This window comes from Electrophorus electricus, chromosome 4 (assembly GCF_041902795.1).
Source record: "Electrophorus electricus isolate QZ-2024a chromosome 4, ASM4190279v1, whole genome shotgun sequence".
Classification (NCBI taxonomy): domain Eukaryota; kingdom Metazoa; phylum Chordata; class Actinopteri; order Gymnotiformes; family Gymnotidae; genus Electrophorus; species Electrophorus electricus.
The window spans coordinates 3,038,049-3,062,603 of NC_137500.1; the positions used below are offsets into that span (position 1 = coordinate 3,038,049).

The window sequence follows — 24,555 nt, forward strand, 5'->3', positions numbered from 1 at the left end:
ATTATCCAAACACAGAGCCATTAATCACAGTTTTATCCCCCTTTCTATTTAGAAAATTATCTGCTCCAGTAATGTGAACCAAAACCAGAACTCCCCCTCAATTCTGGGCACTACGCTTGACTCGTCCCCTCACACCCGCTGAACAAAACAAGTACATGCTTTGAACCCAAACTCCCGTTACCTTATCACAATAAATATATCTACATTTACACATATGCATTAACTCTAGTAGTTATCTACACAGTCAGTTGGCCACCCTGAACAATGTAAGACAATTACAATTATTATTTTACAGAACTCTAGCAAGTTTGTTCCCTCTGATAGCAGTGTAATTAAAATAAAAGTCTTTCAACCCCTCATATATCCCATATCCAAACACAGAGCCATTAATCACAATTTTATCCCCCTTTCTATTTAGAAAATTATCTGCTCCTTGATTAACAAAATACTAATTTTGTTACATTATATTGCCTTTATGTGTATATATGTAGATACTCTGATCAAAAATGTTATTTATTCATTATGTTATATATGTTTCATTTGTGGTCCTCCATGTTAACTGGTTCTTGTCACGGGCAAATGCAGGAAAATGCAGGAAAAAAGATGGAAGAAAACATGAGTCTCTGATTGAAATGTTTAATGCGAATAATGAAAATTAAACTGAACATAAAAGTGCACTGATGAGATCAAAACAAGCCAACATAACACTGATGACCGACACAGTCACACGAACAGAATAGGTTTAAATAAGAAGAAACAAAATGACATAGCAATCCCGAGGTAGTGAGGCTATTGATGGGCAATACATACCAGCTGAGTGAGCTGTAGAACAAACACAGTACAGAAAAGTGCCAGCACAAGAGGAATGTCCACAAAGTCCACATGCTCAGCAGCCGCTGTCTAATGCAGGCCACTGGAGGGCGATAGTTGTCCTTCCAGCAGCAGTGGTCTGTGAGACAAGTCCCATCTCATGCCCCAGGCCTGTTCTTTGATAAAAGGACATAATGTTTCATTTTATCACACTTCTATGTAACAGGTGTATCACACAACTTTGAAAATCATCTTGTTGTTTCAGGCAGTCCACGTTACATTCAAGGTGAAACATGGAATATCTTGTATTTTCCACATACAGTTGAGGAAAAGGGATTACACTTTCATAAAGCATTTTCTCCATTGAATATTCAGAGACTGCAGAGTGTGTATACCAGTCTGTACCAGTCCACCAAGTTCAATAAGGTCATATACACACTGGTAGAAAAAGTGGTATCCTGTCTAGCACAAATGTTTTATGGATATTTTATGGTATTGGGATGCCGGTGCTTCTCCATGGAAACAATGCAGAACACCTTGCCTTATGGCATCAAATAGTTGGTCCTACATTTTTATATGAGTCACTGCTACATTGATAAAATGCTCAACAACAAGAGATGAAATTCATGTTCAATTTTGTTGAAAAAGTAGACAGTGGGCTAATATTTAGGGCACTCCACACAGCTGATTGGATTGCAAGATAGCAGGCTTCTAGTAAATGAGGCATTTCCTCAACAATAAAATAAAGAAGACCACTCAAATACTTCGTTCTGAAATTTCTGAGTTTCAGATGTCACACTGTTGACACGTGTGAAAACAATGCAGTGAATGGCAGTCCAGTGAAATTAGGCATGCCTACAACAGGAATATGACCCAGAAATCCATTTTTTAAAAGTCCATTAAGCTGAGTTTATAACACTTACACTGTTAGAAGGCAGATGTATCTACTGTACACAACTGCTACAATAAGGCTAATATTTTAGTGAATTACTTATTTGTTATTTTGTATTTTTACATGTAAATAAATACATAATAATAAAGTATAACTTATACTTATATAATATAACTTAGATCTTATTATTTCTTGGGTGAGACAAAAAGTACTGTGCCAACTAGATGTGTTTAAGTGGCTGGTGTGTTTGTGTAGGCGATACCTTGTGGTAACAATTGATCAAGATTATTTATTTTGAAACTAACTTGTGAGGCAGGCTTAAAAAGAAAATGTCAACGTGAATTCTGTATTTATTTCTGCATAAACTACATTCTAAATCCAATCTTCATGGCCCTCCAGCCAGTCTACAGTTTAAACCACTGTTGCTTGATATCCAACTAAGGAATGTTTGGCAGTGGAGGAGCATGAAGTATGAAGATTTCTATTGCTGAGTGGACAATTGAGAGAATTCAGTGTGACTGTTAATACGAGTCTCATTCATGCAGCCTAACAAATAATTAGGCTCTTTTTTCCCCATATTCTTATCTCTTGGCCTAGCGCTGTAAATGAACAGTTCACTTCGCAACACTCCCACAGCCAATGAGATTCGGTAACATAGACGCGCATCAGTGATTCGCCTGCGTTTCGTGAACGTCACGACCGGATACCCAATCAGAAGCAGGAATCTTGCGAGGCGATTTTTTGCTTTTCTCAGTTTCCTCAGAGCGGTGAGGCAGCTCGAAATCTGAGGTAAGTCAAAAGCACGGTTATTCCCGTCTGTGTGTCTTTTATAGACATACGGTCTATAAAAAAACAAAACTATCCCAGTAAATGAAAGTCGCTTTAATCACTCTGTCTCGAAATAGCATGGCTTAACGGCACTGGAGACAAACACGTTTCGCGTTTCAGATGCTGTCAGACGACTAGGCAGCCCGGTCCATGTGCACGGCACTTCTTTTTGGGCTTGTAGATGAGTGGATGAGCGGCTCTTCTCGTAGATGAGTGGATGAGCGGCTCTTCTGAAGAGTGGAAGGCAGCAGAAACGTCCTCGCAGTTATTACCCTTCAGTCCATAGCTAAATGTACCACGCGGCCCTGTTCAAAACAGCTAGAAACACAAACACTCCACTATACACGGTCCTCTAGTTATGTTACTCATCACTGTCCCGATGTTAATGTTTATTTATTCTTATTTTTTTATGAAAGAATAATTATAGTAGTATAGTAAGTAGTGTAGATAGCTGACCGTAATGTAAGTACTTGCGCAGGTGTATAACATTGAATGGCAATACTTATATAAGTTTTGACTGACAGGTCCTCTTGTCGATATGTTTGATCTTGTTGGAACTCGCCACTTGTTAAAAGACACGTGTCATCTTGTCCTGCTGACTATTTTAAAACAGCAGCTGTCACAAACACCTCAAGGGGTTGAATGGGCCTTACCCCTGGTGTTTACCAACATCGTGTTTATAGCGTATGGTTGTGTAAACTTTTAACCATTTGCCTACCTAAATCAACTTGGCCCAGTTTGTTGAAATCTGCTGAGGCAAAGCTTTAGCGACGAACTTGGTTTTCTTGACTCGAGACGAGAACGTGTTTTGTAAATAAAAAAGGGACAAGTTTTCACAAAGGAACAGGATACACCCGCTGATCTTTATAGCCCCAGTTACTGGAAGCACAGAAAATGCAATCAGCCAAGTTTTCTTTAGAGGTGCAGTTTTAATGAGATGTGCTAGCAGGTCGTGTGCATGCTTATTGGAATTTAGCGTGCATGTTGAGGTTATAGACCATGGTAGCTAGCGAGTTCTTGAAATGTAGTGACGGGACTTGAAATTAAGGTCGGTAGTGACAAACATGTTGTGTGAGAAAATGTGGAGGAAATAGAACAGAATAATAGCAGTTACTTTACTGATGACTTTAAAATGCCAATATTCATAAAAAATGTTTTAATCTGTCAGTAAAAGTACACTTAATGTGAACATGAAATAAACTTCATAATTTTTTTGTTTTGTTTAGCCAAAGGGTAGGCTAACTGCAATGGAAGCTCGAAAAAATGAAAAGAATGAAGCCAGAGGTAAGTTAGTGTTATTTTAAGGTTTTTATATCTGTCAAATAACAAACTCAAACTGCAGAAATATTTTGAAGTGTGAGTATAATGATGGATGCAGTAGTGCTTGAAAGTTTGTGAACCCATAAGAAGTTTCTATATTTTACCTAATTTGACCTAAAACTTTATCGCACAAGTCCTAAAAGTAGACAAAGAGAACCTCCTCAAATATTTGTGGAAGTGTATTATGGCACGAACGCAGGAGGTTAGTGAGGACCTCAGAAGAAGAGTTGTTGATGCTCATTGGGATAGAAAAGTTTATAAAACCATCTCTAAAGAGTGTGGACTCCACCAATCCAATCTACAGTTTGCCAGATTGTGTATAAATGGAGGAAATTCACAACCATTCTTAACCACCCCTGTAGTGGTCGACCAACAAAGATCACGCCAAGAATTAGGCTTGTAATAGTCTGTGAGGTAACGAAGGAACCCAAGGTAACTTTTCTCACATTGGCTAAGGTTGAGTCCACCATCAGAACACTGAACAATAATGGTGTGCATGGTAGGGTTGGAAGGAAAAAGCCACTGCTCTCCAAAAAGAACATTGCTGTCCATCCATAGTTTGCTAAAGATCACGTGGACAAGGGAGAATGCTATTGGAACAATGTTTTGAGGACGGATGAGACCAAAATTAGAAATGGCACCAATCTGATATCCCATACCAAAATCGGACCGATATCATCAAAAAATACTGGTGTGGATATCGGTAGAAATTTTTTATGAAAATTATTTGATACCGTTACAAATCCTGCCTGAAAATAGCACAGAAGTATGGAGAACAGGTTACCTGCCTTCTAGTGAAAGCATTTAAATGAGACAAAATGGTGTTTTAGCACTGTTCAGTGCTATATCTTTGACTAACTGTGATTTGTTTATTAATCTGTTCTTTAAACAAACAATTACATTTCCAGTTTGAATGGGAAGTAAAGGAAGTTCAGGGTCAGGGAAAGGAGAAAGCATCAGAATCCTGACAACAAATAAAGTACTCGCTTTCTCTAAATCCACAAAGTTATCATGTTACATTTCTTCAGTTGGTTAAAGCAGAGCTCGACGGAATAGACTCATAGTGCTGGTATTCTCTCCCTGTGTGCTCACTGGTGTCAATTTGGTGTGTAGTGGGTAGAGCAGCAATTTACCGCTGAAATTCACAAGAACAGTTATAAGGTGGTTATTAAGTCGATGTGGAATTACAGTTGCATTCAGTAATGAGAATAAATGCAGATGAACTACACTGTAAATTTCAGGAGTGAATGAGGCAGCCATATCGAGCATAGACAGTCAGCCAAACAGAGAGAGTGTGCGTGCACGCACTGAAGGTGAGTAACAGTAAAGCTGAGAACTAAGCAGGTTATGATAGTAAATATCATTTCATTAAGAGAGAAATTGACTGTAAAGCAATGGAAGGGAAAAAGTGCTTTAGTCTTGTAAACATGTAAAAGACTTAATTTGTCATATTCATGCATAACATCTGTATAATAGCATATATAATACATCTCTCGCAAAACAATTCCCCCAAAAAACGAAACTACAGCTCCACAGTGTTTTTTAAAGGAAAAATATTCGATCGGTATCAATATTGGGTGACATTCACATTCAAATCTTGCCATCTTTAACCAAAATGGATCTTTTTGGTTTAAATGAGACGCATTGTGTTTGAAAAAAAGAAAATACTGCATTCCAGAATAAAAGTCTCATCCCTTCTGTGAAACATGGTGGTAGTATCATGGTTTGGACCTGTTTTGCTGCATTTGGACCAGGACGGTTTGCCATCATTGATGTTACAATGAAATTCAAATTATACAAGCAAATTCTAAAGGAAAATGTCAGGCCATCTGTCAGTGTGCTGAGACTCAAAAGAGCGTGGGTCATGCAGCAAGACAATGACCCTAAACACAAGCTGTTCTACCAAAGAATGGCTTAAGAAGAATAAAGTTAAGGTTTTGGAATGGCCACGTTTTGACCTTAATCCAATAGAAGGACCTGAATCAAGCAGTTCATGGAAGGAAACCCACCAACATAACAGTAGAAGCTGCTTTGTATGGAGTAATGGGCTAAAATTCCTTCAAGCCGATGTGCAGGACTAATCAGCAATTACCAGCATCGTTTAGTTACAGTTATTGCTGCACAAGGGGGTCACACTTGACACAGAAAGCAAAGGTTGATATACTTTTGCAACATATATAATATTGGATCATTTTCCTCAATAAGTAACTCTAATATTTTTGTCTCAGTTATTTGATTTGGCGCTCTCTATCTGCTTTTAATACTTCTGTGACAATCTGATGAAGTTTTAGATCAAATTTATGCAGAAATATAGAAAAAGGGTTCTAAAAGGTTCAAAAACTTTCACGCAGTACTGTACACTTCTTTTTTTTATTTTATTTATTTATTTATTTATTTATTTTCCTGTATTATCAAGGTTTAAAGTAAGTACCTTCCCAGAAATATACTCCAAATAGTCTGAATATGGCAGTGGTAGCTCAGTGGTTAAGGTACTTGACTTGTAATTGGTTGCTGGTTCAAGCCCCACCACTTCCAAGCTGCCACTGTTGGGCCCCTGAGCAAAGCCCTCAATTGTTCAGGTTGTATTCAGTCATTGTTGTAAGTCGCTTTGGATAAAAGCATCAGCTAAACGCCATAAATAAATGTGTATTTCATAATGTAGCTTTATTCTAATTAATTATTTATATATAATAATTAACAATAATAATTATATATAATTTACATAGCTAAGGGTGGAAACAAAGGCTCACAGGCTGACCGACCAGAGGTCATCTCTCAAGTAGAAAGGTGAGTTCCATGGAAGATAATATGGATGGATATCAGTCTAATATCACTGAAATGTAAGTAACAGATGTGTAGTAAAATAAGTGAGGAATGTTTCACTCTTCAATGGGATTTATGAATACATGATTTGTGGTAATGCATTGTAATTTACTTCCTTCAGTGTTTTGACATGGTTGCCACATCTTAGAATTTTGTGTAGCTTTTCCACCTTTCATGTAGACAGCTTTGTATGGTTTATGATTGCTAATGACACCAGTGTTCTACAGGATACCAAATGTCAGCGGCCTGCCTAAGGCAGTAAAGAGGAGAGTATACGCTCTGAAGAGACTGCAGGTCCAAAGTGCTCACATAGAGGCCAAATTCTATGAGGAAGTTCATGAGCTGGAGAGGAAGTATTCTGGTCTTTACCAGCCCATCTTTGACAAGGTTCACAGTTATTCCATCATAATGGGCCATCCATCAGCCTTTAAAGATAATCACACTACATATATCAAATATTTTCTTGTGTCTGGTCACATCAGTTAGCAGTAGTGTCTATTGTCCAGTGTGCACAAGAAAGAGTTTAAGCTCAGGCTCGCTGTCCCAGTGTGACTGTCATGTCGCACCCAAAAAAATATCTGATATCTCTTATCCAGGTCTGGTTAAAAGCTGAATAATGTCAATGATGCATAAACTAGTTTTTCCTAAAAGGTTTGGGTATATGTAAGATTTTGCCTGTTGGTATGATTAAGTCTAATGGATTTGTAGAGTGGTATTCAAAAACCCAGCTTTCAGAGCAAGAAGCATTTCACCTAATTTGCATGAGTGTGTAAAATAATTTGTGTGTGTAATGTTTAGAGGCATGCGGTGGTGTCTGGAGCAGTGGAGCCTACAGATGAAGAGTGCGAGTGGCACAGTGAAGGAGAGGAGGATGAACTGGCAGTGAGTTCTTCTCATTATATACCTGCCTGGAGAGAGGCCATGACCTGTCTTACTCTGGAGAGAGGCCATGACCTGTCTTACTCTGGAGAGAGGCCATGACCTGTCTTACTCTGGAGAGAGGCCATGACCTGTCTTACTCTGGAGAGAGGCCATGACCTGTCTTACTCTGGAGAGAGGCCATGACCTGTCTTACTCTGGAGAGAGGCCATGACCTGTCTTACTCTGGAGAGAGGCCATGACCTCTGGCGCTTTTTATGTTATCCAAATACTGTGATGACTTCGGTAACCCAATAGTTTGTCTGCAAATGTAAAAAAAAATAAACAATGAGAATAACCATTTTGTTTTCACTGACTTTTCTGTTAGTCCTTCAAACATTTCTAGCTGTAATTAAAGCTGTACACTGACTGCTGATGGGATGTGCTGTGACAGGACGATCTGAAAAAGAAGATTGCTCTGGAAGAAAAGAAAGAACACACGACTCCTGCCGATGACCCCAAGGGCATCCCAGATTTCTGGCTTACCATTTTCAAACATGTGGACATGCTGGGGGATTTGTTACAGGTTGGACGTCTTGCACCACCGTTATAAAGAGTCCTTTTTGAGTGTCGAGGACACTTCCTATACAATATAAATCTTGCCATTAGACAATGCACAGTTCAACAACTAAAGGTTTCTTTAATAACTGAACAAATGATACATACCTGAGGCAGGATTAGTTTGTTTCATGAAAGGAACTGGCTATGCAAGACTAACTTCATTTTTGGCCTTCTTAATCACTGTTATCAGTGGGGTGATATAGCCTTGGGTGCCAGAATTGTTGTAGAGCTCAAATGTATACTCAAAACATTTGTCAAGTTTTCTAGAATATATGGAGTTGGTATGAATGAGCTTTTGAAAACTACACAATAAAATATTCCTACTTTACTTATTTTTAGTTCAGATGCCATGACCACAACTGTGTGAGATTGGACTCTGTACTGTAAAGAACTTTGTCAACACCAGTAGATGTTTCACTGTAGTTGGTGCGTTGACTATATTCTGCATCCAAAAGAATCCCATGTGTTTGTGTTCCCCTTCAGGAGCATGATGAGCCCGTCCTAAAGCATTTGCAGGACATCACAGTGAAGTTTTCGGAGCCTGGACAGCCAATGGTTGGTAGTTCTCTTTTCTATTTACTCCTTTGTATCTTCTGGCCACAGTGTTATTCATTTGTTTCACTTGTTTGTCATTTTCAACGCTGTTTTGTCTTTTTTTTTTCTCACCAGAGCTTCACACTGGAGTTCCACTTTGAGCCCAATAGCTATTTTAGCAACACAGTCCTTACCAAAATGTACAAGATGAAATCAGAGCCAGATTCATCTGACCCGTTTTCCTTTGAAGGACCAGAGATAGTGGACTGTGAGGGGTGAGACGCACTGCAGCCTGTCACCTTACCTTCCGCACAGTTCTCTCAGCAATTTAAATGTGCAGTAAAGAGAAACTGGCCTCTGTCACTAGATGTGCTTTTAGTACTTTTGAACCTAACTGAAAAAGTGTAAGAACAATATAGGAAAGTGAAGCTAAAGTGTTTTCTATGTTTTGATCTGTCTTTATGTAGCTGTAAGATTGACTGGGTCAAAGGCAAGGACGTAACGGTGAAAACCATTAAGAAAAAACAAAAGCACAAAGGTAGAGGGACAGTGAGGACGATCACCAAGGAGGTTCCCCAGGATTCCTTCTTTAATTTCTTTAACCCAGTCAAAGGTAAGACAGAAAATCTTTGTACCCTATTGTGATTCAGGCGATTAGATATGCCCTTGTACAGTGGACTCGGTCTGAGTGAAATTGTCCAGCAGATGGCACCACAGGTTTGATTGAGTTTTAAAATGAACTTCCTTCTACTAAGTCAGCATTACAGATTAATAGATGATGGAAACCCTGAATGGGAATGTGTTCTGGCATGTTGGTGTTTCTTTTTTATCTGCAAATGGACAAACCAAAATGCCTCTTTGATACATTCACTATCACCACAAGGAAAATGTTAGTCTCTTAGTCAATACACCAGTTCAAAGTGGTTGCTTATAAAACAAGGGATGTGAATAGTTTGTTGCTTGTTTCTGGTGTGTGTGTGTGTGTGTGTGTGTGTGTGTGTGTGTGTGAGAGAGACTTTGTACAGGCTATATTGCTTCTAGCAAGGTGACATTGCTACTTGTGACTTTTTTTTCCCCACTTTTGGTCACAAGGGAGCATAAAATGTTCTACATGGTTTCTTATTCTTCGTTAGTGATGAAGATTGCTGTTAATTAGGTACAGTGGTCCGCTAGACTGGAGACTTGTAATAAACATACAGCTAATGTAGCACTGATATGTAACTGAAAAGCTTGAAGTGCCCTGGAATAGTGAGGTGAGACTAAGAAAAATGACAGGATTTGCTTTTGCAAAGTAGAAAAAATGACTAATTCACCATGTGCTGAGGTTACATTGAGTGATGGTGTAGTCAGGTTATCAGATTAGTGATAGTCTGGGGTTGCCAGCCCTCCCGTTAGTATTCTCAATCATTATCTGCGCATCTCCCCAGCTAATATTCTTCCATACCCCTCCACACTTACCAGTGTAAGTGATGTTGGTGTGGAAGCATTTTCATTCTCTGTCACGTTTGCTTAATTATTGTTTACTGTTAAGACTTCCAAGACCTTTCAACATTTCCTCCAACATCTCAGCCAAACTAATGGCATTTCCATTCATATCTTTTATACCATTCAGCTCTGCCATTAGACAAAGTTTTGGTATTGTCTCATAGGCCTTCGAGCATTCAACGCGCTTCTTTTTGCACTGTCACTGTCAAACAGTTAAAGAATGCAGCCATGCTTGCACAGAGACTGTGGGAAAGCTTGGTTTTGACATGTGTGGGACCAGTCTTTAGGTGTGTGTGGTGGACTGATTTCCTGAGAATTCTTCACAAAGGTGTGGCACATACCTTTAGGCAAAGGTAGAGAGTCGATGCGTCACCATAGCTGTAACTAAGAGCCTGAATGATGTAATCTTTTATTTTAGTAAGAGGAGACAGAGGATCTTGGACAATGAAGAGACATGTCTTCCCCAGACTTTGCTGTTCTTTCATTCTTTTTCCTCCTTTGTTTATAATTTCCTATTTTTCCTCATTTTTTACATTTTTGTGTTTTGTGTTTTGTCTTAGTTATTCTTTCTTTGGATTTTTTTTTCTCTCCATGCTTGATAATTGAAAAAAAAAATAGCATGAATGTTGATATTGTCTCCCTCTCCCTCTCTTCCAGCAACTCCAGATGGAATGGTGAGTGGAGCAGAGTCTTCCATCTTCTTCCTCAACTGTTTGTAAACATTTTGATCATCTGCTCAGCAGGCCATCTAGGCATCTTGCAGCCTTTACATCAGAGACACATTAATTGCGTCTTTTCGTCCCACGTCTTGAGTCAGATGTCAGACAGTTTGCATACATTTGTCTTCTACGTTCTGTCTACAACAGCATGTGCGTCAGGACAGTTTTCCTGTAATGCCTGCTGTGGTGAACTAGACCACCATAGCCAACGCTGAGTTAGACTTAATGGTTAGACTTCCTTCATCTATGAGATCCAAGGCAAAGTTCTCTTGTTGTTTTTCTCTTCTTCAATTGTACATATTACCATTATTTATTTTGTATTAATTTATTCAGGATAGTATGGACGTAGGTGCCATACTGTAATGTGTGTAACTGGTGATTGTGTGTTTCAGGATGAGGACCTAGACTTCACGCTTACCGCAGATTTTGAGATAGGTCATTTTTTCAGAGAGAGGATCATGCCCAGAGCTGTGCTGTACTTTACAGGAGAAGCACTGGAAGATGATGAGAGCGTATGTTACTCTTCGTAAAATACCTAATGCCATCAAGTGTAGGTTGGTGGCATTAGGTAATCTTTCACTCCAAAACTGATTTCAGTATTGCAATCAGTTTAGCCTGTTTGTAGGTTGTCATAAAAGCATGGGATTTGCGTTTTTTTGATGTAGAATTGCTTTTGCAACCTTACTGACCTTTAACTCATCCTGTGTTTTTGTTTTTGTGGAGGCAGTTTGAAGAGGAGGATGTTGAAGAAGGTGAAGAGGAGGTTAGTTATGCAGAAGGCAGATATACAGCTACATGTTCAGTATTGGACTATTTAGACTTATAATTGACATGCATAGGTGACCATGTTTTGAAAGGTAACCTTTGTGTATTTCAGGACCTTGATGAGGAGGGTGAAGAGGATGATGGTGACTTTGACCCCACAGTTAGTGTCTAGATCTGTGTACAGAGAATTGGTTTTCTTTGGCACATGTTTACAAATGCATTTTCTACACTTACAAACAGGCTTTTTGAATGATGCGACTCACCCCAGCAAACTATACACACTGACCACTGTAAACCTGGGACATTCAACAGAGAAAGACAGATGCTTCCAAAAACACAGAAAAATGCAAATTAAGAGGTGAAATTACCATCTAGAGCTTAACTTTGGTATTAGCCAACCCCTCTCAATGTATGCACCCTCACAGACAGACACTCCCTTACTACTGTTGGCACATGTCTCTTAATTGCTGGACAGCCCCTTGTTCTTCCCACCTTTCTGGCAAATGTATTTAACCACACAGCCTCAGGACAAGGTAATAAATTAAATATTTCATAGTCTGTCTTGGTAGCAGCTAATGCTAGCATCTGTGGCTCAGGTTGAATATCTGCACTTGAGTCCAGTGGCTTTGGACTGGTTAATGGTTCCGTTTGGATGACCTTGATTATTGGCTCACAGTTAAGATAACTGCATGTGCGCAGTGTAAACTGATGCTTGTCCCCATACCCTTTGTCCTCATTGCAGGCATGATTCATTTCCACTTCCATGCATTCCTAGGTAAGGGACGCCAGTTCCATCTTGTCTTTTGCTTGCTTTGCGCTCCACACCATCCTCTCCCTTCTCTCTCCTTCTTCTGAAAGTCCTTCCTCAAGCCCAGTTCAGACCGAGGATTTCAGGTGAGACAAAACTACTGAAGGATGTTGCAGAGAGACGTTGCAGTGGGTTGATGGGTTGGTGATCAACCACCCTGTCGCCATGTCTCATCATCATACTCTCTCTATATACGTTTTCTGTTTGTTTGTTTTTGTTTTTCTTATTAGATGAGGAGTACTGTTGCATCATATAAGGTAATCTGTAAATGGAAATCTGGTTCAGGTAGTGCTAGTCCATGAAGTTGTTGGCCGAATGTCATTAAAACCCGAAAATTCCAGTTTATCTCCGCTTTTCCATTTCTGTTTCAAACAAGGCAGTGCCTATACAATAATTTCTCGCAGTATATCAATTTAAACATTTTATATAAACCCCATCTTAGTTTTCAGCTCATTGTGTTGGGGTGAACCTCTTGGTTGCATGGATTTGCACAACAGGAATTTGTCTGAACTGGGCTTTGGACAAACCTTTTGTGACAGTGTTTATGTGAATTCCATTCTTTGTGACTCCCACTCTATTTTACAGCAGCTAAATGTTTGTTCCACTATCCTTCCATTTTTCTGTTTACTTGTTCCATGTCTTTCCTACCTTCATAACATCATTCCATCATCTTTCTTTCCATGTGATCAGTTAAGTACTCATAACAAATACCTCTGTCCCCCCCCCCCCCCCCCCCCCCCCGGTCCCTTTCTCTGTCTCTCCATAGAAAGAACCTCAGCCCGCTGAGTGTAAGCAACAGTAAGAACAGAGGCAGCCACTTTGGCTGGCAGTGAAACTAAGTAATCCGGCCCCTGGTGAACCTCCAGTCGACGCAATACGAATCCAAATGCAATGTAGGAAGTGCATGATTATTTGTGCTTACGCTGTATGGAGGTGACCTCACTGTCCAAAATAAGTGGCTAAATGCAACAATTCTGTAGTTCAGCCCCATTTTTTCTTTTTAACTGAGGCCTTTTTTGTACACTTGTCTGTGTTTTACTGGAGGTTCTGTGCAAAGAGGATATAATCCTGTGGTTTTTTTCAGCTTTTCAGTACGTCTTTAGACTAAATGTCTTTTGTCAGCTTTCCCTTGCTGTAACTGTAGCCATGTTTTGTGACGTTACAGACCCGTGAATACGTCCCTGTTGTTTATCATGCTGTAAGTCACTCAGGGTTGTTTTATGTCTGCAAAATATTTACTGAAATAATAGCTGTCTAGTTACATTATCATTAAAAAATATCTCTCTGTTACAACTTAGTAAACATGGTGTTTATTTTGAGATGACATCTTCACATCAAGTGACAAGTAACCAAGAGAAATGGAGTCCTGTATTAAAGCAGCTATGATTTACCAACAGGTCTGAGACCAGTTCAGGATCAGTTCATTACAGTGCAGCACGTGTGGCTACTTGGTAACACATCTGCCCTTCAGTTTGGATCATTGTCAGTGTTTGAGCAGCCAATTAGTTTGTTTGTGTTTGTTTTCTATTTGAGATGAGTTTTTTCCAAGTTATTTTCAGAACAGTAGTTATTATCTGCATGCGCACTGATCGTAAAATTAGGTTACCAATGCATTTGGATTTCATGAGAAAAACTGGTGGAATTTCAGTTAAATGTTCTATATTTTGGATTATCAGGAAGTTAGGGGTAGAGAAGAGTAGCTAGGTGAATGTTAGCTAGGTGAATGTTAGGTTCATGGGCTTCTTTTGCACATCATACCATCATAGACCTCACTTCAAAGTTGCTGTTTGTCCTTGTTAAATGGTGAAAGTAGAAAGTGCTGATCAAGGAGGCATTGTGATCTTTCATGTCCGTTTTAATTTTGTGATCATCATGATGTGCACAAATCCCTTTTTTAAAAAGTAGATCCTGCTTGAAACAGGGCACCCACTTACACCCACTGCCCCAGTATTAGCTGTATGCTAGAAATGGCCTTAATGGGATTCTCGTGGGATTTAATGCAATATTGTTCTCAATTTGTACAAAATAGTATTCTATTAAACATTGTGTTATGTGATACAGCATTGGATGTGTACTCTGCTGTGATTAGTTTGAGTATGTGTGTACGTGTGTGAGTGTATGCAATATAACAACTCTGATGTAGCAGTAATTACTCCACCCTATCATAATTTGTATGGTGCTAGGAAGAAAAAGAAGGGGGAAAAAAATGATAGGTATTTCCACGCCCTCTGCAGAATGTCGTAACAGGACCGTGACCTTCAATGAACGAAGCTTTTACTTGAGAAGAGGTTCCTGCCATGAAGAATGTGAGGAATCCCAGCGCTGATGGCTCTGATACAGTGACCACGCAAGCTGCTCCGAGCTCTTGAGGCTGCCGCGAATGGAATGTGCTCTGCGTTCTTAGGGCCCTGTCTCAAGGGCTAATCTAGCAGCCCAGATTCCGTCAGCAGTGAGACCCTTTCTGTTTTTGTCAGCTCTCTCAGCCTAACACCTCGTTGGCTGTGGGCTCTGGCAGCAGGACTGATGCTGCTTTAGTCTGGCATTTCAGAGCCTGCAGGCAGGTGAATACTCCCCATAGCTACCTGTCCCTGTATATTTTCAAGATCCGACTGGAATGGCATTATGATGCCTTGTAGTCCTTGAGCAGAGATAACATCCAAAAAGAGAGGCTTCATAGGAGATACCATAGAGGGCTCTAAACCAGGGCTTGAAAAGTGCCTTACGGAGGATGCTACTGAAGCAGTGCTTTAACAAGCAAGCTCTTCAGGAGTTTGAAATTCTGAAGAGCTTTAAAAAAAGACAAGAAAAAAGCCCTGCTACCCTGTAGCATTAATTATTAATTCTGCTTTTCTTAGCTCAGTGTTACAGTCCAGCAAATAGCTTCATGTTAGGCTAGAGCAAAAAACTACAGTAATGGGAGCTTTCTCTGCTAGACAAATATACAGATATGAAAGAAGCTCTTGAACAAGACATAATGTGTGTCTTTTTACAGAGCTATGGATTAATATTTGTTCGACTAACAACACGAGACCTTGCCAAGTCTGTCGCTCGCACAAGTGGCTTAAAAATTCCATCTGAATAATGTAAAGTTTCAGATATCCCCGATTTAAAAATTAAATGGCGAGCAAAATGTCAGATGGAGCCCTCCAGTCCAGAGGCGTGACTGAGCAGCCGCCCTTCCACCCGATACATCCTGTGTCCCATTCCTAGAGGCCTCACTGCCTGTGCCAGCTGGCCCTGCAGAAAGCTGCTCCTCTGTTCTGCAGTGGCCCAGCACCCCTGGCAGTCTCCCTCTAGAGCCCTGCGGCTCTTGTGTGGGGCTCGTCCTTTAATGTCCTGCAGCGGAAACGGCCATTTCAGGGAACTAAACGAGCTTTGTGCCTCTGAAGTCAGTATTCTGCTTGTCTCTGAATTAGATGTGTTAAAATGATAACTGTCATATGCTAGACGTAATGCCTTGAGACGCTTTAGAGAACTACAGTTTCTCTAATAATCCATAGGTACATAATGAGCTGTAGATTATGAGGTAGATGTTTGGCTGTTATTAATAAAGGAGGAAGATCTCACATCTGAACTTAAGCAATTTCCAGTACATTTATTATTTTCTATCATAGAGGACAAGTGAATATATTTTGACCTACTGAGTTACACAGAATAGAAAATACAATAATGAATGCATAGTTTGTTGAAATTAAAATATTTCAAATGTCCAGAACCCAGAAGGTTGGTCAATTTGGGGGTAACTATCAGCCAGTTGATGTCTTGGAGACATCATGCCTTGAGATAGTATTTTTAATCCTTTTACAGCATGTAGTCTTCCCCACAGAAGCAGCATGCAGCCTGAGATCTTGGTGACTGCTGTTAGCAGTGTGAGGCAAGGTTAGTTTATTCTAACTGGAGAGTCAGTTTAAATCAGAGGAAAGCAGTTCAAATGTAATATTTGCAGAGTGATATTATTGTTCAATCTTATTAGGTTAACTTCTCTAATTAATATTTAGTGTTAATTTTAGCATCTTTATTTTTAGTTTCATTACTGGTTCTGACCAGCATGGTTTCAAGAATAGCCTGGATTCGAAAAGAGTGCTAAAATCCTTCCTATTATAGCTGCTGCATATTGGGTCTCTGATTTTTCCTGTTAGCAACAATGTTGACAGCATTTCCACAAAATAGGTATGGCAAGGAGATATCTTTTCTGTTGGATTTAATGCATTGTTACCCAGTTAAATTGATATGGCTTAATGGTTCAACTTGTATTTAAACTATGTTTTGGCTCAATGAGGCAACGGATCTAGGATAGCGTTTCCTCATTCTAGTGTTTCTTATGTTTCTTTGTTCGGGATCATCTCCAGTGATACGAATGATTTCAACAGGTGACATACTGTGTACTGTGTACTTTCATAGGAACAAAGAACAACGCGTGTCATATATTACAATTAAAGCAATTGTTTACAGGTAAAACAACCGTTACTGAGACTCATGCTGAATAGAAAACTGAAGCATTTAATTATTGCCTTGTTTCATTTAGAGTAAATATATGACCGATAAAATATTAGATTGTATTTATACATTATATGTAGTACATCTTTAGAAACATGTTTTAATCATTGGGAAATTCACTGCAATTTTGGAGCAAAGTTAAGAATTTTAACTGATGTACAGTTCCATTATTAAATAGCATAATGTAATACTACTGAAATATCAAATCTTAAAAACAGACCAAAATAGTATTACCAATAGAGTATTCTCTGAGCTTTCTAAGAATAGGAAGATGAGGCCTTCAACTGTTCTGCATAAAGTCAATAAATACTGACATTTCCTGTCATAGCAAAAGGGCACCATGTTATGATTTATTGGCTATGACTGACATGAATGAATAAGACCAACTGATTACCTTCACAGCCCCACTAGAGCTGCATTTGGCAGCTACCGCAGGCTTATTCAAGCTTGCGACTTACTAAAAGGTCTAAATCAAGTTTCTACTCATTAGTTAAATCACAGTCGAGCAGATTCTTTGAATACACTTCTCTCCCTATGCCTCTGTTGACGTTGGGTCCAGGGGCTAACTCTCACTGACAGGGCTGAGCCCCTGGCCATGGTGGTGGCCCTCTTGACCTTTCAGAGTGTCAGTGCTCCTCATTCCCACTACATTGTTTGCCAATGATTGCGCCAGCTTGTGCATGACATTAGCACCATTTGTTCTTTTTCCCACGGTGCAGCAGCATTTGGCCCAGACTCTGCACAGCAGGCTTATCTGAACAATGCTTCAAACAGCGGCATGGGCTCATCAGCTCTGCATTCCCAGGGCCACAGGACAACACACACGTTTATGAGCGCGAGGACAAACGTAAGACACAGTGAGTCTTAAGGAGCTATATATAGGCAACCAAAACAATTGGAGAGTAGAGGACTTGCCAGAGATAGGCTGCTGACATGCGTGGAGGCCTGGCAGAGAGTTATCAGATAACAGCTGTGAGGCTTGACGTGGCATTGTCAGACGCCTCTGCTTTCACTTGCCTCTCCGCTCATCATTATGATAACTATCTCACACCCATGTGCTGTTTGCATTATTGTCATTTACATGGCACCACTGATTCTTCCTATTCATTGCTGTGTAGCAGACTGTGGGAATGTAATAAACTCTCTCTGTGTGTGTGTGTGTGTGTGTATATATTATATATATATATATACTAACTCAGAGGATTTAGAAATCCTCTTATGGTGCTTGGGTACTTAGTGAAGCAGAACTGATTCTTCTATGAAGTATGAAGCCCAACATTTTCATACTTAATTTATGTTATGTTAATTTATGTATAAAAGACATGTGAGGTAGGCTGTATGTGAACTCCTTCAAGATATGTAATATAAGATTTCTACAGCATATTTAGGAATGCCTCATTAGGCTATGAAAGGACATGAGGGATTTTCACCCAAAGCCTGAGTAGCTTGGTCTAGTGATTTCTGGACTTCCAAGGTGGACCACTTGTGTATGTTGTCCATCCAGGTCTTCCTTTACGCTCCTCTACATCTGCTGCCTTCCAGGGTGCTTTGCAGGATTCTACTGACAATGAATCTTGGCATGTGACATGGTTATATCATGCCAGCTCATATCATGTGAATGCTGAAGTGTATTAAGTGTATTGTTGTTTGTATTACTATTACATAAAGTTTACTCATTGCTGTGCATAAGTGTGTAGCCCAACAAATGAATCATTAACATTACTAGCATTCCACTGGTATAGGAAGCCAGTATTGCTGTATGGCAGGTTTCTGATGTGTAGTGGACCCTCCACGTTTTAACTGTGCAAAAGTCTGAAACAATCCTTTATTTTATTTTATTTAAAAGTGGTACAGATTAATAAATTATATAATTATATAATATATAATATAATAAAAACAGGAAATTTGTATTTCACAGAATTACACAGCCTCTAACACTAATTGTTAGTGATGAAATCTATCAGTATTTAATTAATCTTTACTTTGTTGTATCCTACTGCCACTTTAAATCTTCATTCCAGTTCTAAAGCCTATTTCAGTTACAAAGTGTAGTTCAGACGGATGTTCTTAAGGGTGTCACTGATTGTTACCCTTCAGAGGGGTCCTTACATGCTCACAAGCAAATACCCAAACATTCCCCAAACGTTAACTGACCTGCAAATGTCTTTTTCATGTGCATATAAATGGCCAAATGCAGATATTTCTGATGTGATTAGATATAAAATAGACAACCCAGTTGCATGAGAAAATAAAACCAGCTGGAAGGGTGGACTGTGACTTTTGCACAGCACTTTAAGTCCATTTTTGTAAAAGAGGAATTATATTTTCCCCTCCACAAGCCTTACGAGCCCACAGCATGGCTGTTTCACCCTGTAATGTCATAATGTCTTCAAACTTTTCCAAACCAATGAAGCTCCTTGTAGTGTCTGGGGCTGGATCACAGAGGAGTGACTGCACCGCCACACAAGCTAAATCTGAGCTTAGGAGACATGTCCAGGCATGACAACCGAAATCAATGCTGCAGCCAGATGGGGCAAGGCCCCTGGTGCATTTTATGAAGTCACACTGACTTTTATTTAGAGTCATTAATGTTTCATTCTTCATTTTGAAGACTACAGAAGTATTTCCCTCTACTGCCAAAACAGTGTTTATTTAGCAATTAAACAGTGCATACATCTTCTCAACTAAACCAGAAACCATGTCAACATACTTTTTCTGATTAACTCAAAGCAGTGCTTAGTCTCCTGAGTTTCCTTCACAAAACCTTGTTATGACTGTTCTCATACAATGAGGCCACCATTAGGAATTTACTGTTCTCAAAATACACCCACTGATTCACAGGATTCAGAGAGAAATGAACTCATAAAAGACCCCCAAAAAAGTGCCAAAAATTATGCTGATTTTGATTCTGCATTTAGTGCTTGATAAAAACATTTGTCCCACCTCTTATGATTTGTAGGGCTGAGAAGACTGGACCTGTAACGGCACAGTCAAGCACTATCTACCAGGATCAGGAACAAGTAGTTGCACTTGGCAGGGCTCCTCCCAGCAGGGCAGGGACGCCTTGGGTTAGGCTGACTCACAGCACAGACATGATTCTCTGCCTCTGTTTTTCCCCCAGATAACACCCCCTCACACCACCCTGGTAACCACAATACAACTCACTAATACAACAGAAAAAGAGCAAAGGTCTCTAAATTACATCTCATAAGAAAAGAAAAGAAAAAAACCTTAACATGCCCTGTGTAGGTGGATATTGGCCTTGATTGCATAATTAGTCATCAAAAAAAAAAAAAAAAAATCCCAGTTTTGCTTATAACATAACTTGAAAGAAAACCTTAACTATCCGATAGCACTTGAAGCAAAGTCTTGGAGCAATGTCTTTGTTAAATCATTGTAAAATCATCACGATTCAGCTGTAATGACCTTTTTCCAATAATGCACACGTGTGTTTGGCTGTCTCTCATCTCCTATGTGTAACCAGATCTAGTCTCTACCTCCTGTTTAAGTGTGGGACAAAATGGACTAGTGACTAAAGACATAACTACAGTAATTATTATGCTCCCACACCCCCTCTTCACTGGGGCAAAGACAAATATTGTCCCACCCATACCTGTGTATGACGTGTTTTTAATCACTAACTAGAACTTAAAAAATTATTTAATTATATTATTTAAATGAATTAACCACCAATTAATTTAATAATTTGAAGAGTCTAAGGAAATTAAGGATTACAAAGTCAATCAATCAATTAGACTATCTATCTATCTATCTATCTATCTATCTATCTATCTATCTATCTATACAGTCAGACTTCAGACAATAACCAAGAAATTGTACATAGTTTTGTAAAAACAAAGAAACAAACAGCTGAAAAAACATCAAGGACTTGCAACACTGAAGGGATGATGGTCCTGAAATGATTCAGGTCCTTACTCACAGTTAGATATGGGAGACCCTTTACTACTGACACCCAGCACACAGCCTAGAGTACAGCTTTAATTAGTCTAGTTAGGGTTTAGCCTTAGTGGAACCTTATCAGTCAACATTCAGAAGGCAGCACAGAAGGTGTATAACTTATTTATGGTCAACATCACTACCTGTTTAGAATTCGTTTATTCCGTTTGTATAAAAGACCACCGTTTAGTGGGACATTAACAGAAAGTCGCCCTGTTGGTGCTTACAATGCCAGTTTTAAGGATCAAAGGCCTAAAGATACACTGCTGTACTCTGTGCCAGACTTCCGCCCACAGCTCGCCAGCGACTCACTCGAGCAACTGTTAAAGCCCATCGAGAGTCCATGACGTGCAGTAGGGCGGGCGGGCAAACGCGCTATAAAACGCGGCCCGGCTCATTCATTCCCATTGCCGTGCTGGAGTCCTGCGCGTACACGAGGAAGCTCCGTTGCGGGGACTTCGGAAGACTCTACGGGAAGCCTCTGGACGATCCCATTTAGGAGTTTTTGGAAGCAACGCAGTCGCCATTACTAAAATCATGAAAATGTCTCCGCCCGAGATTTCGAATATTCTGAAGGAGGGGGAGCTGGAGAAGAGAAGCGACAATCTCCTCCAGTTCTGGAAGAGAAAGACGTGCGTGCTCACGACGGACAGCTTGAACATCTACGCCGACAACCAGAAAAAGACCAAAAGCAAGGAGCTTAAACTCCAGTCTATTAAGAAGGTGGACTGTGTGGAGCGCACCGGCAAATTCGTCTACTTCACGATCGTCACCACGGACAATAAGGAGATCGACTTCCGCTGCTCGAGCGAGGACCACTGTTGGAACGCCGTCATTACAATGGCTCTGATCGACTTCCAGAACAGGAAAGCCATTCAGGACTTTAAGACGCGGCAAGACACGGAGGACACGACCCTGGGACAGCAAGATATGCGCATGGCCAGAGCGCCTTGAGGACTTGAGCTCGGCAGCATAGCACGGTGAGTCGCATGATGGAAAACGCCGACCCTTCCGTTAAGCTCGCCGGCAATTCACACGCTCCATCTCCATCGTTGAGCATGGATATCATGTTCGAGCTGTTTCGTAGAATATGCCGAATGCAGGGAATTGTTCAATAATATGTCCTAGAATATTGTTGCGGGCATGCGTTTTAGTTTTCTCTTCTTTTGTAGATATATGTAGAGAAATGGACCCAGAAGAAAGCTTGGACCAAAAGAGGGGACGTTTCAGCCTGTGTCAGAGGGGCGACTGGAGGGAGGCGAAATCCTCACGCTGTTCCCTGGAGCTGTTTTGGAAACACAGAAATAATTTTAGCAGGCAAAACAGACACTCAAGACTGAACCCTTGAACTTTCAAAGTGCTTTGATATGAGGGACACTTTTCAGTGTAAATTTGACTATTTATTTGTTACAAGGAATATTGCATTATATGCAAAGTTGTTTGTCCTAAGTTATTTACATGTGCTATTTTGCTATGTATTTATTTAAATAAATTTTCAAAAAGGAGAAATACACATTTTATTCGACTGCATGTTATTCTGGAAATTTTTATAATGTACCTGAAATATATGAATGGTAAAAAAAAAAGAAATCCAATTTAGTGTTTGGATACACGTCAGAGTAATATACAAAATAAATTAAAAGTCCAGCTTGAAATAAGTTGATTTCACTTTATCTATGAACTGCCAACAACGCCCAGTTAACCTTGACTCATGGAATGTGCTACATAAAAGGCTTTGGAAAGTCCCTTCACGTTGCCCTTGTTCATTCACAAAAATGTGTCGCAGAATGAGATAAGAGCCTCCATGGACCTGTTCTGTTGCACTACCACATTGCTGTGTTGTGAGGATGCCTGATGAATAAAAAGAATGCTATGCTCTGTGCACAGGTGAGGCTGGGTGAGAGGAAGAGTATGTTGCTGTAAACGTAAAGAATATTTAACAAACTTTTACGATGATTCATAAGCTTTTGCCAATAAACATGACCAAGTGTATATTAAGCAGTCATACAATGTTTGACCCACCCAAAGTTCAATACAAGCCACTGGAAAGGAAAAGGTGTAATTTCACACTTACTGAAGGCCAGCATATAGAGGCACCAATCACTCTCTAGTCCAAAGGCCTCAAGTATAATTTAAAAGGGCTGATTAGAGCTGAATAATTAACCAGCATAGAAGAAACAAGAGTACTGCACTAATAGAGTGTGTGTGTGTGTGTGTGTGTGTGTGTGTGTGTGTGTGTGTGTGTGTGTGTGTGTGTGTCATATGACCCAGGACAAACGAATAGCTTTTGCCCATGTGCTTTTGTGGTTCAGATTTTAATTCCATTTTTAATTCTGATGTTTTTGAACAGGGTCTGATAAAGATAAAGCTGCTTAAAGTTGAGTGTACATATGTTAGAAGACAGAAAATACCTCAAATTTTCTACCTTGCAGTACTTTCATGTCTGCTTAAATAATAGCAAAGTACAAATTGGAAATGGTCTCCTTTATTTTGATTGTGGAATTCTGATAGGGTTTATTATTTGATCCTGTTAAATTCAGAGGACTTGTACAGTTAGTGATGGCGGGGGGGGGGCAGTATATATATATGAGGTCAGGCTTCATAGTGGCTGTAACTCTTGGGGGTTAGATTGCTGCTAGCCTTTGATGCTGGATCAGACTACAGTACAGATCAAAAGACTGATCTGAGAAGTGATACCACGGCCTGATCCTGTCCCTAAATATGTCTCACTAATTTGCCCTTCTCAGAACGTCTAGTCCAGCAGTCTGTCCTCCAGCCACAAGGTCAGGCCAGCCTGACAGCTCACACAAAAACGAATGGCCATGACTTTACTCTTAACAGCAGCATTGCAGCTCTTCTCTGACATTTCATGTGTGGCAAAATATATATGAGCCTCTACAATATCAACAATAATTTACAGTCTTTTTTTCTGAGGCTTATTTGTACATCAGTTATTCAAAAATAAGATGGTTAGGTATAGTTTGAAGTTAATATTTGCAGAAAGGGACCACACAAAGAGAAACTGTCACACACAAAAGAGAAACTGTCAATGAAACCACACAGACGGAAATCACACAGACGGAAATATATGATACATGATATTGCATGGCTTTCATGTTTACTTTTTTAATCCTTTAGAGCTAAGTATTTCAAGAACTTGCTTCAGAATATATAATTCCAAGGGCACTCATGTGACTAACAGGAGGGTGTTCATGAGTGTGTGTGTTAAAGGTTGGGCCTTAAGCGGAAATGTCTCCATTGGTCCATATCTAATAGATAAGACTCTCCCACAAGGCTACTTTCACATCCTGGGAGTCATAAAAAATATACATGCTCTTATGAATCACCACTCGACTGAGTGATATATTTGACATTATATTTAGCTTTGTAGTTAATGTTCAAGGGTCTATTAAAATGTCCAAATGTAGACTAAAAAAGAAGAATCAAGCCAATGGTAATAAGCAATAATAATAATAATAATAATAATAATAATAATAATAATAATAATAACTTTTAAAAATTATATAAAATTTTAAATTATAATCAATTAAATTATTGTTTTAGATGATGAATTAAGGGCTCATCAGTTAGGGCACATCTAATTACTATTATATTGTTTTTGGAGTCATGAAGAATTT

At 39.6% G+C, this 24,555-nt stretch overlaps 2 protein-coding genes across 8 annotated transcripts; both read left to right on the forward strand.

Annotated features, from left to right (window-relative positions):
• The first annotated feature begins 2,424 nt into the window (after positions 1 to 2,424).
• On the forward strand, positions 2,425 to 14,526 carry nap1l4a (nucleosome assembly protein 1-like 4a). 7 transcript variants are annotated; one of them, XR_003410975.2, is made up of 16 exons: positions 2,425 to 2,491; positions 3,757 to 3,814; positions 6,577 to 6,637; positions 6,901 to 7,060; positions 7,472 to 7,555; positions 7,986 to 8,117; positions 8,636 to 8,707; positions 8,822 to 8,961; positions 9,154 to 9,299; positions 10,829 to 10,845; positions 11,283 to 11,402; positions 11,618 to 11,653; positions 11,768 to 11,815; positions 11,896 to 12,013; positions 12,398 to 12,430; positions 13,230 to 14,526. XR_003410975.2 is itself a non-coding variant. In XM_035523500.2 (16 exons), the coding sequence occupies exons 3-16, from the start codon at positions 3,778 to 3,780 to the stop codon at positions 13,294 to 13,296; spliced, it is 1,239 nt and encodes a 412-aa protein (XP_035379393.2). In that variant the 5' UTR covers positions 2,437 to 2,491; positions 2,651 to 2,822; positions 3,757 to 3,777; the 3' UTR covers positions 13,297 to 14,526. The 7 variants fall into 7 exon arrangements, 6 of the variants coding, with proteins under 6 accessions (XP_081567927.1, XP_026871004.3, XP_026871007.3 ...); XM_035523500.2 differs by lacking the exons at positions 11,896 to 12,013; positions 12,398 to 12,430 and adding exons at positions 2,651 to 2,822; positions 12,431 to 12,549 and having other exon boundaries at positions 2,437 to 2,491; XM_035523501.2 differs by lacking the exons at positions 11,896 to 12,013; positions 12,398 to 12,430 and adding exons at positions 2,651 to 2,794; positions 12,431 to 12,549 and having other exon boundaries at positions 2,437 to 2,491.
• Positions 14,527 to 21,314: 6,788 nt separating this feature from the next.
• On the forward strand, positions 21,315 to 22,428 carry phlda2 (pleckstrin homology-like domain, family A, member 2). The gene is made up of 2 exons (XM_027015212.3): positions 21,315 to 21,897; positions 22,090 to 22,428. The coding sequence occupies exon 1, from the start codon at positions 21,455 to 21,457 to the stop codon at positions 21,869 to 21,871; it is 417 nt and encodes a 138-aa protein (XP_026871013.2). The 5' UTR covers positions 21,315 to 21,454; the 3' UTR covers positions 21,872 to 21,897; positions 22,090 to 22,428.
• The last annotated feature ends 2,127 nt before the right edge of the window (positions 22,429 to 24,555 follow it).